We start from the raw sequence: 17,639 nt of genomic DNA on the forward strand, positions 1-17,639 counted from the left end.
TCTCAACAGATGGGTTTTCAATCTGTGTGCACCAGCAAAAGGCGCATCTAGTATGTGCCGGCTTCTGTAAAGAAGAGGAAGGGGACGGGATGGAGGTGTGACACCTCAACTTCTCCAGATTGGGTTGAATAAAGTCCACCCTGAAGGATGACTGCCTGAAGGAACAGCTTTGTAATGTTTGTCCAAGCTCTCTGTGATAGATTCAGATCCAGAAAGGACCATGGCAGTCAAACGTGAGCTCTTGCCCTCCTGCGCTTGCCCCATAAGATAGACTGAACCACCAATAGCTCATTGAAAAAAAAAAAAAAAAAAAAAAGATACCCAAAGGATGGAGAATCTTTCAAACACCTTGTCAGGCTGTGTCTGTGGTTCGAAGTCATCTGGTTCCCCAGCTGAGCATTGCTGACTTCGGATCCAGCTCCGCGTGCCGCCCCGTTAGAGTAGTAATTTCTCTACTTCCAGCGTCTTCGCCTCACGCTGGGAGTCCTGATAATCTCAAACCGCCATTTTAATCCACTCTTTGTAAACACTAACAGGCTTGTGCTCTTGGGGTTTTTAATTACAAGGTGTTTTTTAAGCCCTCGGGTGATTCTTGCAGCCCTGCCTGTCTTAGAGGGGGAAAAACACGCGGAAAAATTCAAGAGCAGGAAGCAGTCGCCGAGGATCAGCGTCACGAGGGGGATAGGCAGAGCTGCGATGGGATGCTTTAACGCCTTGGGGACACCAACGCCTCTTCCCTTTTTCCTTCAGGCAGTCCCCGCTCCAGAGTCCCCCCCTTCTCCTTCCAACCTCCCCTGGCATCCAGTGGGTCTCCAGCATTTTTTTTTTCTGCTTTTTTAAGCTCCGTCCTCAATACAGTTCTCCCTGTTTCGAGATGAGGATCGAGGCTGCTGGTCCGTGCTCTTCAGGAGGGTCTCTTGCAATCTGCTGCACTTTCCCTTGCCCTGTTTTAACTTTCCCTTCATTTCCCCAATTTTGGGAAAGCTCTGAGAGCTGCATCCCTCTGCCTTGCTCCATTTTTTTTTTTAAATTTTTTTTTCCTCTGAGTGTGAATCTGACCCCAGTGAAATACAAGCTGTTCCCCCACCTCAGCCTTGCTGCCTGATGTGGCACCAGCCACATCCCTGGCCAGAGAGAGCAAATTCCCCCCAGCAGTAAGAGGATGACACCAAGCAGGGAGGGAGCTGAGTTGCCTTCTTATGCAAATAAATGCAAACACCTTCAATTAATCCGGAAAGAACGTACAATAATTGGCAACAGGTTATGCAGCATTTTGGTCTTGCTTCTCTGCCCTTCTCCCTGAGGATTTTTCTGGGGTAAATGTCTCTGTGGTTGCATTTAAAAAATAATTAGAAAACCCCATACCTCCTCCAGAAATATATATATTTTTTTTTTTTTTACCACGTTCCCGGCCTCTTTGGCAGCCACAAAACCATGTGTTAAAGGAGGGTCATTCAATCCCTCCGTGGGGAACCTCCTCCCCGCTGGCTGCAGACATGCTCCCGCCTGACTGCTTTGATAAATGGGGAGAAAAAATGGCATTTTGGGGTATAGGCTCGCAGAAGGGTTTCTTGGGCTATGAGAAACTCATTCATTTGCGAAAGAAGGCAAGCTCTTTTCCATGGAGGGGACGAGTTCGGGCAGAGGAGGTCTCAGCCTTTGGGGTGGGGAGGGCAGGCTTGGCTCCTCCAGCCCCAAGCAAGGGCTGCCTCTGGCTGTCCCGCAGCAGTTCCTCTTGTGGTCTCTTCTGATGCCTTTATTGCAGCTTTTGTTCTTATTAGAAGACGGTTGTGGAGGAGTTGGGCAGGACCCTTGGCAGTTCATATCGGGTTCACAGAGAACTGGGCGCTGTAGCAGGTGGTTGTCCGGTACCGAAGTGCTCAGACTCCTTTATTCTTCTTCCGCTGTCAGCAGGAGGTTGCAGACCTTGGAGTTGGCCCGGTGCAAGGCGACGTCCTGCCCGGGCACGGTGCCCTGCCTGCCTTTTCGAGCAGTGCTGCTCTGGCTCCCAGCAGACTTGGAAACTGTGAAGATTTCCCTGCAGGACAAGGTGACAGCAAGCTGGTCAGGAGGCGGTGGTGGTGGCGGACCTCCTCCCAGACCTGCAGGGCTTTGTATTTCCTGATGGTCTAGGCATGGCACTTCCACCCATGTCATCATGAACTTGCGGTGTCCTTCCCCACCTCCTGGTTTTGACCCATCCCTCTCAATAAGTGTACAACCATAAATTCTCCTCTTCTTGAGGAGAGGAGGGAATTAATCCTTTATCTCAAGCATGTCATGATGTTTCTGCAACACCTGACCATATCCAGAGCTTACCTGTATGGGACCTGCTCCTTTCTCAGCTGCAGGCACATGAGCACTGGGCTGCCAGAAAACCTCAGGATGGTGTCAAAGTGGATTGAGGTCTCCACCTCTGTCTGGCTTCTCACGGTGGCTTGGAGGAAAGGGCCATCTAGTTCTGCCTGGAAATCGATGGTGAGGCTTCCCCTGTGAGATGGAAGCACGCGGGTCTGGTCGTCGAGCAATGGCCCTGTGCTGGGCACCATGCACCATATAACCCCACAAGAACCTCAATTTTAGGTCTGGCCATGGAAAAGGAGCGTGTGACCAATGCCCACCAGACCGCTACCCAACGTGCCCACCACCTCCCAGACGCAGGCAGCGCTGGACCCAGCGGGAGAAGAGCAGGGGGCTGTGGAAAGCCAAGGGTGGAGCATCCCTCATGCTGGGTGCTGAGACCCCCGGGTACCTCACATCCCCAGAGCTGAGCAGTTTCCCACCCGCTGACCTCGCGCTGATGCTGGTTTTCAGTTCCTGCTCCCAAATGCTCACGTCCATGTCGGCTGAAATGTCAAGCCCCAGCCCGCCCTGGAGTTTGATGGCCACTTGGAGGCCAGATTGCAGAGGAATGACCTGGGAAATGGAGAAGGCAGAACTTGCTGCGACAGACACCGCTCTTGGCTGCGCGGCTGATACCGGCAGCGATGCATGGCTGCTGGGACTGCCTGTCCCAAGCCCGCAGCTCGGCTTGGGTGGGAGGAACTCGAGCCATGGGTGTCCCATGGCAGAGCCATCCATCCAGCTCTTTTACCAACCCCAAGAGACCTCTGGCAGTGCCACCTTGCTCTTAGATGTGTATCTGCAGTGAGTAATGTACCTAAAATCCCCTGGCTCATGCTGTGGGATTCGCTAGGATTTGGCATGGTGGTAGGTCACCCTCCCCCATCCAGTACCTGGTGATGGTCCATCAGCAGGAAATTCCCTTTGACCACGCTTGTGGGTTCTCCGCTGCTTAACAGGACCTTGGCCATTAAGTCTGTATATCCCTGGAAGAAGATGATCGGACGCAACTGCACACCGAAGAAGACGGCAGACATCCCAGCCATGAGCTCCGGCTCCTCTTCCCCTTCCAAGACGTTTTCTCCCAGCATCGACTCCATCCCTTGTGCTTCGATAGTGACCTAAAACACAGAAGCGGAGGCGTGCAAGCTGCACGGAGAGTCCGTTTTGTGCCTTGCAATGCTATTTGAGTTGCTATACTTGTCCAACCCTTGGACAGGCACCCTTTGAGGCTGGAGGACAAGTGATGGGGTGGGTTGGGTGGGGCGTCCAAGCTATCCCTGAGCACTGTGCAGCAGTGGTGTTGCATCCCCTCTTTTTCGGGGGAGCGGGGGGCCCCCTTCTTCAGAGCAGGTCTGTCTGGCTCCACTTCGGTGATGGGGGGTATGCATTTATGTATTTCTGGTACGGGGCACACCGAGTGCAGCGGTGAGGTCAAGCCCCATAAGGAGGTTGAGGGGACGCGGATGGGGCAGTGGCACCGCTGGGTTGGTGCTGTCAGCCCCGCCACTGTATGTGCCCCTCAGCCGCTCTCCCGGCAGCACACCTGAGCGGCGCGAAGCTGCCGGCCGTGGCTGAGCAGCGAGAAGTCAGAGACGCTCTTCCTCAGGAATCCACCCTCCAAAAAGAGCAGGTCCAGCCCAAAGGTGGAAAGCAGGTCCTGGGTGACTGAAAGGCAGAGAGACGCCTGTAAGCATCCCCGGGCAGCGCCTGGCACGTCTCTTTTCGTGAATGAGTCAATGGTTGTGACCTGTGAACGCTCTGAGAGCGGCAGCAAGGGGATGAAGGCTGACAAGAAAATACATAGCCCGTAGGTGGGACGTGCAAGGCTGGGATCCCGGCAAGCACGTCCCCCCACCAAACCAGTGCCCAGTGGGACGGGGTGGTTTCTTAAAAGAGCTTGTCCAGATTGATTGCAGGAATCGGGGGGTCACTGGGTACATCTAAAAGCCAGCATCCTGAGAGCTCCTTGGTAATTTGTAAGCTGCCTCAACAGATTGTATGGCTAGTCCTGTAGAGCTGCCCCATCTGTGGTCAGGGTGGCTGACCTGCCCAGACCTCATACATTAGCCAGTGAAATACCTGATAAAGCCAAACGATTCAGGGGGGAAAGCTTCTCTGCACCATCTCCTTCAGCTCTTGCAATAATCAAAGGATTTAGCATGGCAATGTTTTTCTTCCAGGTGTTGGCTGTTTTGCTTCCCACCTACCCCCTACAAGGCTAGACTGAGCTAATTTGAAGAGGGAGAAAAATGGGAGCCGAGGGGTGAAGATTTAAACAGATATTTAGCAAGCGTCAATTGATGCAGTCTCTCTGGAGTTTGATTTTTCTCTCAGTACAAGGACTCTGCTCTTTGAAGAGCTTATTAAAAATACCTAAGGAACTGAGGAATGGAGCTAAATATCTTGACTTATCAGGAGAAGCACAGAAACTCCCACCTACAATCTACCATTGGTTTCAACTTCAGCTGAAGTTCCTCTTTCAAACTAGCAAGATTTGGGAAAAGCATGTGGCATAGCCCAGCCCTCCTGCTATAGGGGTGTCAGAGAAATCTATCTATCTATCTATCTATCTATCTATCTATCTATCTATCTATCTATCTATCTATCTCTATATCTCAGGTGATGGCAACCAGCCAGCCTCTGCTGGTGCTGGGGACATGCTCAGAAACCTCATACCAAGATTTTGGGGCATTTCTATAAAGCTGAGGCCTCTTCTGAAAGCTGCCTTTCCCTACCAGCCCCTCCTTTAGCCATTCAAGGGGACCACAGGATCAGTGTCCTCCATGGTGTCACCTGTCAGAGGTCCTGAGAAAGAAGAGGAGATGCCAGCTTTCGAGAAGAAGTTGTAATTATTTATCCGTGGGTCTCTCATGAGGTCTTTCATTATCTTCCTGGAAGCAAGAGGGAAAGGGTACGTCAGCACTGGGAAGGGAAAAAGTCATTAAAGGTGGCTGTACAAAGAAAAGGAGGAAATAAATTTTTCCAAAGCACTTCTCTTGGTTGTGGACTGCCCAGAGACGTGTGAGCAAAAAAGGGAAATGAGCAGACATGGGCTACCCTGGAATTTCCCTGCCCTCTGGCTTATTAGGATAAACCAGTCAGCTATTTTTGTGCAGCTTTTGCTTAGCTCTGAAAAACATTAGTGCTCGGTTCGTTTTGTGCAGATGGGAAGATTAACGCAGGTACAAATTGTGCGCTGCCCCGCGAGCCAGAGCTTTCACCTCCAAGGACTCTGCCGAAGCCACGAGCCTGGGTCTGGCTGCCACGGGGCAGGACGAGGAGGGATGCTGGGTTTCGGCTGGCTTGGGGTCACCTGTATCAGCAGCCCTGCTGTTTTCTTCTTCCTTCAGCTGGAAATTCCCAGGCAGCCCCAACGTCAGCTCCAAGAAGCGATGCTAGCACGCTCTAAAGGCACGCTGGGTCAAAAGCGGAGGAAAAAGTGACGTAGAGGTAGAAGGAAAAATGCAACCTCCTCCTCCAGACCCACCTTGCCGGGTGGTGGTGGTCAGCACGCAGGCTGTTCTGGACCTTCAGCAGCAGAAATGTCGCCATCTCTGTCTCCAGCTCATTGGTGGCCAGCAGGAGGTTGATGACATCCATGGGTGAGGGCTCGTTATCTAGGAGGATTTCTCCAGCGGCCAGGCGACATGTTTTTTCGTAGCTCTTCCTCTTCTCGTGGAAAATCCTCCTCATTGCTCGTTTCACCTGATGCGGAGCAGCAATTAAAATGGTGCTGTTAGGGTGGAAATGTGCAAACGGTGGCCCTGTTTGCACCCCGATGGCTTGGGTTTGAACGGGAAGAGAAGCACCAAGCCTTGGCAGCTTTGTTTCGTACCTTGCTGGAGATGTGCCGAGTGGGGAATCGCCGCAGGGCTGAGATGGCCGCAGCGGTGACGGCCGTGGGACCCTCCTCGGCATGGTCCAGGAGGGTAGGGATGGTTTCGGGGAGCACCGCGTTCCCCAGGGCCAGCAGGTAAATGACAACCTCAGACTCCTCCTTGGCACCTCTTAGCCCTGCGAGGATGGCTTCCACCCCACGCTCCACCTCCTGCTCAGGGTTTGCAGGAGGGCAGAAGAGAGAGAGAACAAGAACGAGATGCTTTGGGTGCTCCTGGGAGAGGGGAGGGTCCGACAAAGCCAAGTGTGGAGGTTTGCAGAGGACCCACCTGCAGCCCACACAGCTTCTGCCGGCACAGCTTGCCAACCAGAGAGCCCACGGCAACTATGCCCGTCTCCCAGACCTCAGGGGCCAGCTGCTTCCCATCCAACGTGTCCTGGGCACCGGGAGAGGGGTATTAGGAAATAGTAAAAAGAAAAAAAAAAAAGGAGGGGGGAAAAGACAGAGAAGGAGTATGTTTTACCTATTATTTCAAAGCATTTACCAAAAAAGTAGGGAAAAAACCTAGTTCTTGCCTGCCTTGAAGGAGGCAATGCATGGCTCAATTGGATAAAACGCGGATTTTTCACAGTGGCTTTTAATTAAGCTTTTATTATCTGTGATGCACTGACATAAAGCACTTTATGCTGAATGCTTTTCCACTGAGGAGCACCCGCTCCCATCAACACTGTCCCATTAAAAGCACATAAAATAATCCCATAAGCAGGAAGATATATTTCTACAGAAACGTATTTTGCTTTTTCAGGAAAATATCCTTGCTGTTCCCTCCTGGCTGAAATGGGGTGAGGATCTATCCCGGACTCAGGGAGGGGGAGAAATGTCCGTACTCACCAACACCAAGCGGAGAAGCTCTCCTGAAGGCCGGGGAGAGAAAGCTGCCGCGTAGAGAAACTTCTCCAGTAGGGGCTTGGGCTCCTTGCCGGAATCCAGGAAGTCCGAGAGAGCCGCCAAGGATGCCACTGACTGTGCGGCCACCGCTGCCTCCATGACAAAGGGGCTGGAGCAAGGAGAGGGAGGTCATCAGTGGCATGACCCACCGATAGAGCTGGAGAAGAAACAAGACACCCCGTGCAGCTCCTCATCCCCTCTTCTCTTCTCCATGCTTTCCTCTTGCTTTAACTCTCGGGAGCTTCAGTTCATGGGTGGAAAAAAAACCCCTAGAAGGTTGGCTCTTGCTCTAAACTCACCCACATTGAGGTACTCCACCGCAGAAAGGAGCTTGGCCCCAGCGCCCACACTGACAAGGGATGGACGCTATGGCCGGGGGCGGATGGTCTGTAAGTAACAGACCTCCATCGATATTTGCAGAAAGCTTTGCTGGAGCATTTGCACCAGTCAGGATGGCTGCCTGGACCGGGTGTGTGGACCAGCACCAAACGACCCGACGTGCTGGGGCTCTAAATGCACGGCAAGCCAATTTTGGCAAGGTAGCTCCCGGGAGTCTCACAGCATCTCCTCGGGAGCTCTCCTCAGCAGCTGCAGAACATCGCTCCTCTTGGCGCTGCGCAGCATCTGGATGAACTTCTGGAACCGCCGGGTCGTCGCCGCCTTTGAGGTGTCCGTTTTGACTCTCTGGCTGTCAAAAGCCTTCAGGTAGGCTCTCAGCTGCAAAGATGAGGTTTGTTAGGTGGGATTTAGCCTCTTTAACCCCCATTATCGTGGAATAATATTTATACTCATGCGATTGCCTGCAGGTATCTACTGCAGCCTCCCATGCCCACCGCTGAGGACTTCTGCTGAAGCCCAAACGCCCCGATTTGTGGTACGTGCCAGGAAAAGAGCAGGAGAAACTGAGAGCATCACCTGAAAGTTGTCATTATTCCAGATTTCCTAAGTGAAAAGCCTGGAGGACTCGAGGACGCAGAAGTAACCCCTCGATTGTCCTTGCCAGCCTGACCCACAGCAGAAATACTCCCTGACCTCAGACCTGTGATGAGTTTAACCCAGCTGTACGTGCCGGCTGTGCACCAGGTTACTTCCCCCATCACAGAAACGCAGCTGTGGCTGGGGGGACGGGGGGGTCCTTCCGTCATGGGCAGCAACATTAGACACTATTTAGCAGAGGTAACAGGTCAGGTTGCTGCTCTACGGCGCTCCCGGGGCCGCATCCTGCCTCGACAGGGGTAACCAGACCCTCCAAATGCACCACCGTGGGTTAACCCCAAATCCTACAGCCTTCTCCTGTCCACCCAGGTGCCCAGCTTGGGGGAGAGCATGCAGCGAGTTTCAGGGGTGGGTAGCACCACTAACCGATGGGCAGCGGGCGCAGACCCTCCTGAAGGGCAGGCTGGCCATGACCAGGGGCTGGTGCTGTCCCTCCGTGCTAGCCAGCGCACCCTCGAGGCTTCGTCCGGCCACCTCTGCCGGGCCGGGCATCGGAGGAGACACTAGCTGGAGCTGCTGCCTGTGGAGGGAGAAGAAGCAATCGGGAAGCACTTTGTCCTTTACCCTCCCCACGGCTCGGAGGCTGGTTGGGTTTGGAGGAGATGCAGAGGGAAAGCCGTCGAAAGGTGCCATGCCCGGCGGCTGCACCCTGTGCCTGCCCTGCACCTTCTTGCTGCCGGTGCCAGGCTGTGCCAGGAGCAGCCAGCGCCAACTCCAACAGACGCACCTTCATCCCGTCCCGACTCGGGCGGTGGGGTGGGGGCATCGCTCACCTTGAACCGATTTTGACGCCGGTGGCAGACCTCAGGGCTGGAGACAGCACGTGGCTTTCCTCTGCCAGCACCGACTGGAGAAGGTTGTCTTTCACCACGTACTGGCTTCTGCTGGTGGGCTGCCACTCGACTCCAAAAATCTTGAAAAAGGAAAAGCAAGGAGAGAAAAAAAAAAAGCAACCTTTTCTCTCTCGCCAGGAGATTTCTCTCCCCTCTGTTAGCAGCAAAATTGCTTTCCAGCCCACAAAGTCACCTGCTCGGCTTGCAAAATGTAGGAAAGGAAAATGCAGAAGAGCCCAACCTCTTCCCAGGTGTGGGAGAAGGCAGCGGCGGGTGAGGACCACGGCGTGGGGATGCTCTTGCCCGTGGCTGACGTGAGCAGACGGACTGGTGACACCATGTGGACTTTCCCTTTCACTACAAGGCTAGCGTCACCCTGGCTCAGCAGGGAAGGGAAGGGCAGCAGAAGGGAGCAGGGGATGCTCCCGCCGGGCATGGGGGATGCCTGGCGACGGCAAACTGGGAACAGACGCCTCCCGAAGCGTTGCCCTTCCTTCAGGCCAGTCTGACAGCGCCGGCTCCGTAGCTGCCCCGATGCAGCTGCACGGTGTGGGAAGAAGTACGGCCCTCGGTGCCAAAACCTGACGAGCATCAGCAAGGACGTTCTCCAAGTGAAAGAGTAACACTAAGCGACGGTAATTTCCACAGAGCTCGTGCCAAAAAATGCTCGGCTTCCTCACTGTGCTGCGCGGCGACCTTGGGGAAGCTCTCTGGCTTTTTTTCCCTTCCGAAAGAAATGACGGGCTTGCTGGACTTCACCTCGGCCTCGTCTCCCAGCCCCGGTGAGGGGAGTGCCGGTCACGCCGGGAGATGTTATTGGAGCAGCTTGGGCTTGCATGTCTTGGGGAAGAGCTGATGCAAGCGGCGGTTTTTGACCGCAAACGGCATTAGCAATAATAATACGACTATCTTGAGAGAGAGGGTTTTTTATCCATAGGCTTTGCCTTTGACACAGCTGGGCAGCGTCGTTATTTTGCCGTCACAGCTACGGATACAGGCAAGGTCCAGACGGCAGGCTTGTGGGACAACCCTACTGCCAAAAACGTTGAGCTGTGCAGGTTTTATTACTTTCTTGGGTAAGCTTGCCGTGATTCATACCCCAGAAATCTTTTATTATACGAACAGAGTTTGACTGCCAGGTGTCGAGACCCCTGCCATAGCCCCTGGGGTCTCTGCGCAGTGATGTCCATTTTTAGATTGAATTCAGTAGAATTTATATATTTTTAAAAAATGATCAATTTTAATCACGGCAGGTATAACTGCATTACAACCCACAGAGTTTTGTCTGTTTGTTTCAGGGCTGAACACGGGCTACTACTTTAAATGAAACAAGCAGCAGCCTTTGGTCTTGTCCCCCATCAATTTAATCCCCAATCCAATGAATCTGACGTCCAGAAAACACTTCTGTATCTCCACCTTCCCGAGAGGGATTAGATGACAGGTTAGAAGTGATAAGGGCGGGGATGGGATGACCCAGGATGTCTTTTCTGCTCCTACCCACCTGGAAACCACATGCTCCTCCTGAGGCATGTTGGTGCAGCCCTCCCATTATTTTGGTATATATATTACTTACATATACCCATTATTTTGGGTATGGGTCTAAGAGCGAGAGTCCCATCGCAGGCTGGTGCAGAAGGTTGAATCCAGCTGGGAGTGGGACTCAAAGCCCACCTGCAGGAAGATTTTGGGGACAGCCCTAATGTACTTGACATAAATTGAGCCCATCACCGTGAGAGCAATAGACTTGCTTTGTTTACGGAGGTGAATCCTGAGTTTGGCTTTGTGCAGCTGAGGAGATCTTTCATCTTCGTGATGGAATGGTTGGACACGGAGTACGTGACTTGGCAGCTCCCGGAGACATCCTCCTGAAATACAAATGTAAGTGACCATGGTTAAGGGTGAACGGCTTTGATCGAGCCTGAATAAAATGATTTGTGTAGAGGACAGACACGAAGGACAAACTAATAAATAGAAAAATCATCAAAAAGCTAGAAACTGGGCTGTATTTGGGGGCGTTGGGTAGCTCCAAGTCCACCTGGGCAGGAAATTTGCTTTTGCAAATTCAGGCTAACACCGGCAGCAGCAGCACCTTTGTGCCTGCATTTTGGGTTTTGAAGTGATTTTGTTTTGTTCACAGGTCACTCCAGCACCAGTTTGGCTCTGGAGGGAAGGATTTGCCGGCTGTTTGCTGGCTGGGCTAGGTGAAGCGAGTCCCACTTGGCAGAAATCCTTGTCGAGGTTTTTTTTTTTTCCTCCACTTTTCCTACTGTTCAAGGAAAGATGACGATTTTGTAAGTGTGCCCATTCCTGAAAATCATCTACAGATTATATTATTTTAAATCTCCTGTCTTTCCGAGTCATCCTTGCTCACAGCCCAGGGGCAGTCAGCCGGAGCAGCAAAGCCAGGGATGTTTATCCTGAATTTTGCCTCCTCTGCTGAAGCGCCTGGGCTGGCTGGTGCTTCGGGGCCGGCTCTCCTCCCGCGGCACCGTCCCTTTCGGGCAGGATCTGGCCCCAGCTCCCCACCTACCTCCAGTGCGGTGCCGGCGTGGGGCTGGAGCTGGAGCAGGCTGACGACGCCTCGCTTCAGGTTGGAGATCAGGATGCTTTCTGCTTCGTCCCCGTAGAAGGCTTTGACCTGGGAGGGGAAGAGGTGGTGTCTGGCTGCGGGGATGGCTCTGGGGGTCCTGTGGGCTCCCTGCCGCCTTCCCGGCGGAAAGGCATCACCCCTGCAGCCTAAGCAACACCCTGGAGATTTTTCACGAGGAGGACTGTCTCCCTCAATGATTTTTCACCGGGAGGACCGTCTCCCTCAATAGCAAGAGCTTTGTGGATGCGTGCCCACAAAATTTCCCTTTTTTCCCCCCTCCGCCCCTGGTTTTCCAAAGCCTTAGAGGAGAAGGTCGGAACGGAGCTTATATCCCATGGTTAGGACTGAAACCCTTCTAACACGGGATGCTGCAGCCCCAGCCGAGCCTGCAGCCCCTTTGGAGGATGGGGCTCCATCTGGGGCCCTACTGGACCCCGTGGGAGACCGTATATTTCTACATTTGCCACTCTGGTTCCTTGTGCTCCGATATGAAATCGGAGGTGGAACAGGAGTTCGTACGGGCTGTGTAGCCGGTAAAATTTGGGATGCAGGCAGGAGTGCTCTGCAGAGGGCATGAGCAAGCCCGGGAGGTGTCCGGCTGACCTTCCCGCTGCTCCAGGAGATGAACACCGGCTGCTGGAGCTCTGCCCGTGCCTCCTGGCTCAGCGCAATCTCCGCGGGGGGACTTCCAGCGTTGTCCTGGCTCCTCTCCTCTTCTGGCTCATGTTGGGCTTTCAGGTCACGGATCTACAACAGCGGAAGATGGCAGAAAGCCATGACCAAGCACATCTGCTCTAAGGTTGCTGTGCATGTTATGTGCAAGCGACGGTCTCTTGGTCACAGAGGTCATCTTTCAGGTAGCTTGGACTAGGAAGGGAAGAGGCTAAGGACAGACAGCATCACTACTAGCGGGAGGAGTACCCGGCTGCCACGGCTTTACCACCTCGCGTACCTGCACCTGGAGCAGCTCTTCCCCACCTTGGTCCCTCCAGAGCTGGTGCAGTCGGACCAACGCCTCGGCCCGCAGCCGGGCTCCCCGCAGGGACAGTGTGGACGTGTGGTCCAGCTGGACATCCAGGGAGTAGCGGTACTGATACAGGGTGGCGGGCTGGAAAGAAAGCGGCTGCAAATCCCCTAAGGAAAGATGCAAATGTTGAAGTTACGTGGTCACAGACCGCTTGCTGCAGCCAGCATCCTCCACCCTGGACTTGCAGGGATGCTTGTGACCCTGCATCACTTTGCCTCCTGGAAGTGTCGTGTTTACACCAAGCAGTAGGTGTAGCTGACGTGTTTGGGGGACAACATGGGAAGGTTTTAATGGGGAATCATTTGTGCCTGTGGCTTGGATATTTGGGTGTTCTCAGGGTGACAGCTGATTCACAGAATCATCAAGGTTGGAAAAGACCTTTAAGACCATCAAGCCCAACCATCAACCCAACACCACCATGCCCACTAAACCATGTCCTGAAGCGCCACATCCACACGTTTTTTGAACACCTCCAGTGATGGTGACTCCACCACCTCCCTGGGCAGCCTGTGCCAATGCTTGACCACTCTCTCCGTAAAGAAAATTTTCCTAATATCCAATCTAAACCTCCCCCGGCGCAACTTGAGGCCATTCCCTCTCGTCCTATCGCTGGTTACTTGGGAGAAGAGACCAACACCCACCTCGCTTGCGTTTCCAGTCCTGCCTTAGAAATGATGGCCAGAGTGAGGGCTCTGCTTTGGGACTTCAGGACTTTTTGAAAGTGCCAGAGAAACACCCTGTTAATCCTAAAGTAAAGTTTCCTGAGTGTGCCCACGAACAGGAGGGATATCTCAAAGTGTCTTCTCAGCACTGTGCATTAACTGGGGCAACGTTAGAATTTTATTTAGGGAAGAGAGGCCATATTCTTTGTATTGTCTGTTTCCCATCAGAACTGCTAACTCTTAATTAAATCACTGACCTTGTGATAGAGCAAAATGAAGTTGGCGGGGCAGCTTTAGATCAAAACCCCTCTTTGATTTAATCTTATTTATCTAGAATTATAGATTCTAGAGAACAAGAGTCTCTTCTCTTGTTCATATACACATATGACTGGGGGAGAGGGTTGCCTTTGCCCTGACATAACCAGTCTAACCTATTTTCTAAAGCCACTTGAAATTCTCCTGCAAATCTGATGCACTTCTTGGGTTTCTGAAACGTTTTATAGTTTTGCTACTTTTGTTATAACGATAAATGAATCCACGCAAATCCAGCTCGCTCCCTGGGGCTTTCCTCCATGAGTCAGAATGAAGAGTTTCTATATTTCTGCACCGTGTGCTGGTTTAAAAGCCCCAGCTATCCAGTCTTCCTCACCCCCCCCCCCCCCAGGGAGGAATTCCACAGTCCCAAAACATTCCCCTGCCTCGGGAGATGCTCAGACCATTTGCAGTTGTTGTGGCCGTGACTATTCCCTCCCCGGCCGGAGACCAGGGAAGACGTTGCGTTGCGGCGAGCCCCGGGGCGGCTCTTTGTGCACCGGGACGAGCATCCCGCCTCTCGGGGCACCCAGACCCCGTCGTGTCCCCGGATCCGAAGCAGCCCAAAGTCTCTTACCTTTTGCCGTGCTCACGAAGGAAAAGCAAAGCAGGCAAATGTATCCTGAAACCCTCTGCGGATTCATGGTGGGCTCTGGGAGCCGGGGAAGGAAGGAAGGGGGGTGGGAGAGGGACTATACAACAAAAGTGGGCAAGATTTGCAGCGTCAGGCGATGGGGCCCGACCTTCTCCCTATCCCCGCCTTACACACCCAAGGAAAAGCAAATAATTAAACCTTTGCACCAACCCCCAGCAGCCACGGAGAGTTTGGAAATCAGCTGAGGTTTGCCAAAGACCGGCGGGAGGTGCGGGGCGGGGGGAAGCCGCTAAAAAAAAGAGGTGCCAGAAGTATTGCGGGGTGGAGATAATTCCCAATTTGCCTGGGTATGGGAGGGGGGTGCTCAGAAAGCTGCTCCCTCCCTTGGTGAAGCATCTCTTCCCACCAGAAGGGAAAGGGGAAGAAAAGGTTGGATTTAAAAGAAAAGACCCAGAAGGGGGAAAACTGCTTTTCTCTCCTTTTAGTTAGAGACTGAGATTTGCCGCCTGGAGGCTCAAGTTACTTAAAGGGCCAGGCTGGAGGGGGACCATGAACACAGTTACCCTCCCGAAATGGCGTGGGAAAGGGTGTAGGAGACGGGTCCTTTGCTGGTGTTGCTCCACGCAGCCTGCTAACCCCTTGGCCCACCGACCGTGTATTTTTTTTTTTTTTCCATGCATGAACTTTCTGATGGCTGAGTTTAGTTGGTCCCTAAAGCCACTATAGGCTACCAAAGGGCCAAAGTCCCTACGAGGTGGTGGCCTGGCTTAGGGTCCTGCGAAGCCTTTGTGCCAAAAAGAATGGGCGAGTGGGGGAGAGCGGGGCACATCACACCCTTCTTGTACGGGGATCTGAGAGGCAGTAATGTCGTTACGGAAGTGATCGGCATATTGCAGTGGGGCCGAAACCCAACGGGTTTGGTGTTACGGCGTTTTCAAGGGCACGGCTTCCAGCTCTGCATCACCACAGGGCTTTCGGGCCACTAGCGTGACCTGAAAAGCAGGGCAGATCCAGCTGTGAGCTACCTGGGGAAAGTCCAGCTATAGGTTTCCTGTACGTGGTTGTCTCCGCTTGGTCCTTGGATGGTCTTTATGGACAAATATCCCACATTTAGATTGAAGCCTTTTCTTCTCTTTATTATTGCCTGTCTTGCTGGTCTGTCAGCTTTTCATTCAACAGTTTCCTTTTGAGTGATGACCATTAAGGGCTACCCTTGAGTCGGAATGCTCAAGGTGTACCCCACAGGCTGTGACAGCACGAGTTAGGAGGTTCTGCCTGCATCAGCTTCCCCTCCTGGGATGCATGGACCTGGGGGACTTCTGCTCTGCCGGTGTGCGCTGGGAGAGCGAAGCACACTGGGGACGGCTGGAAGTCCTGCTGAACACAGGCAGCTTTAGCCAGGCTGGAGAAAAAATGAAATATTTCAAAGGGTTTCAATACGTTGAGGGTCTGAGTTCTGAAAATAAGGTCCCAGAATGTTTGCTGGTTGCAGCTAAACACACTACCTGGAGAAGAAAGGCAAACAGAAATTGCTTGTGAAAAAGACCCTGCTGATAAGGCAGCCTCAGACTGGGACTGAACTTTGGCAGGTTCGCTTATTTAGGCTTGACTGCTGAGTCCTTCCAGGACCGGTGTGTGGGAAGCCGACAAGCCACAACCCGTTTTCCTGTAGGCAGCTCTGGACTGTCGATTTCTACCCGCCGGGAAGCGGAAAAACCACGTGGTAGTCACTCGGCAGAGTTTTCCCAGCGGTCCCAGGAAAGGGGTTTATCCAGTGCCTGAGCTACCGGGGACGAGCTGCTGAGCTCCCACTCGAAATCTGCACGGGAGGTGCCTTGCTGGCATTTCTTGATCTCCTCTGTTATAATCCCATCCTCACGACGAGATAGCAACGGGCAGGGAAAGTCGTCGTGTAGCTGGGAAGTCAGCAGGGATGGGATTTATCTCTCGGTTCCTAAATCAGGTCTCTAGACTAAACCAACCATCCCAGATCCTTCTGAAGGAGAGAGAGAGGTGTCTCTGGAGGACGCTACGTGCCGCTTACCTTGGGCACTGCCTCACTGTGACACTAATCCCCCTCTGATGGTATTTATGTAGCTCCATCCATTATGTAGGGAATTTAATACCTCGCTCAGGCTTTGATGTGCAACTTTGAAACGCATCCTGCCCTCTGACGCGCGGCTTTGCCAGTTCACTGCCACAGCTTCTCTGCCCGGAGAGAAAACTCCCGCGGGTTTGTTGGCACGGGGGGGAGGCCGGGATGCACAGTGAGTTTCAGTGCCTGTTTTCACCTGGTTTCTCTTCCTCCGGACCCTGCTTCTGCCTCTGGGAGAATCTGTGAAAGAGTAAAGCAGAAGAAATCATGCGGTTTATATACTTGGGGCTGGTCACGAAAATGAAGGGCGGATGGCTTCTCCTGTTGCTCAGTGCTGCTGTGCGTGTCCACCCCGTAGTGACTATCGGAGCCCGGGGCTGTGGGTCTTGGCAAAGGCACCACCGCACAGCTACGCGTCCCCGCGCTCGCATCCCCGCGCTGCTCGAGTGACGGGGTAAACGCCGGCGAGCTTTGAATCCACCCCGCAGCTGAGCCAAAAGAAGGGGGAAAGAAAGTATTTGTGCGAGATTAAGTTCACCAGCCGCCCCTGATGCATGTCTTCTCATCTGCTGGTCCCTCCTCCGTACACGGGGCAGCCCCGGAGCGTGGGGTCCCCTGCTCGGCTCGCCGGATCTGCTCTGCAGGTACCTGCCGGGCTGGTCAGTGCTCCTGTGCCGATCCCTGGAGGCCAGGGCCCCGTGCCCCCCGGTCTCTGCCCCCGCCGCCTGCAGCTCAGGCTGGAGGTTGGTCGCTGCGGTCCCCGGCAACCCCAGAACGATGCCCTTTTCAGAAAGAAGAGGGCAAAGAGGAAGCAGAAGGAAGCAAGTTTCCACCATTGCATTAAGAGCGTTGGTAGAAGTGTCAAAAGCTGATCCTCTTTTCTGGACCTTCACTTTGAATTTCCACTCACTTCAAATGTAACCAACTTTAATAAGGCCTCCAATTTGCTAAGCGTCCTTCTTGAACCCATCTGGGGCTGTCGTGCTCTTGCAAAGATGCCTTACGAGACTTTGCAAACCTAGGGACAGATGGAAAAAAACCCGTGCTGCTGAAATCTTGGGTGCTCCTCCAGCCCCTCACGTATCACCCAAGGGAAACGTGATCTCTTGTTTCCATCCGACCACAACCTGCCGGTGCAAATCCTCTTCTAATAAATTAAATTAATGTAGTGTGGTCGAGGACATCTCCTCCTCGTTCCACTTTCTTATTTGCACGCTGTGCTGCTAATTCCCTTGGACGCCACAAGCTTTAGGGACAGAATTGGGATGCTGAGCCCCCAGCCCACACGCTCCAGGTGGTCCTCATCCCTCTGGCCAGCTGCCAGAAGCCGCTGCCGAATTGCCGTCGGGGAATCCGGCGGCAGGACCGAACGCGGGCAGTTCCGAAACCCCTTGGCA

The 17,639-nt window shown here is 53.3% G+C and overlaps 1 protein-coding gene across 1 annotated transcript; it reads right to left on the reverse strand.

Moving 5' to 3' along the window:
* Nucleotides 1–1,890: 1,890 nt before the first annotated feature.
* On the reverse strand, nucleotides 1,891–14,196 carry LOC309406666 (microsomal triglyceride transfer protein-like; the record flags this gene model as incomplete). The annotated part of the gene is made up of 18 exons (XM_082001945.1): nucleotides 1,891–2,038; nucleotides 2,320–2,490; nucleotides 2,792–2,916; nucleotides 3,237–3,464; nucleotides 3,890–4,011; nucleotides 5,140–5,237; nucleotides 5,834–6,051; nucleotides 6,182–6,394; nucleotides 6,513–6,620; nucleotides 7,076–7,241; nucleotides 7,692–7,849; nucleotides 8,495–8,648; nucleotides 8,902–9,326; nucleotides 10,719–10,826; nucleotides 11,492–11,599; nucleotides 12,155–12,298; nucleotides 12,504–12,685; nucleotides 14,130–14,196. The coding sequence occupies 18 exons, from the start codon at nucleotides 14,194–14,196 to the stop codon at nucleotides 1,891–1,893; spliced, it is 2,943 nt and encodes a 980-aa protein (XP_081858071.1).
* Nucleotides 14,197–17,639: the final 3,443 nt, after the last annotated feature.

The sequence above is a fragment of the Phaethon aethereus genome, assembly GCF_964289735.1.
Source record: "Phaethon aethereus genome assembly, chromosome: 7".
NCBI lineage: Eukaryota > Metazoa > Chordata > Aves > Phaethontiformes > Phaethontidae > Phaethon > Phaethon aethereus.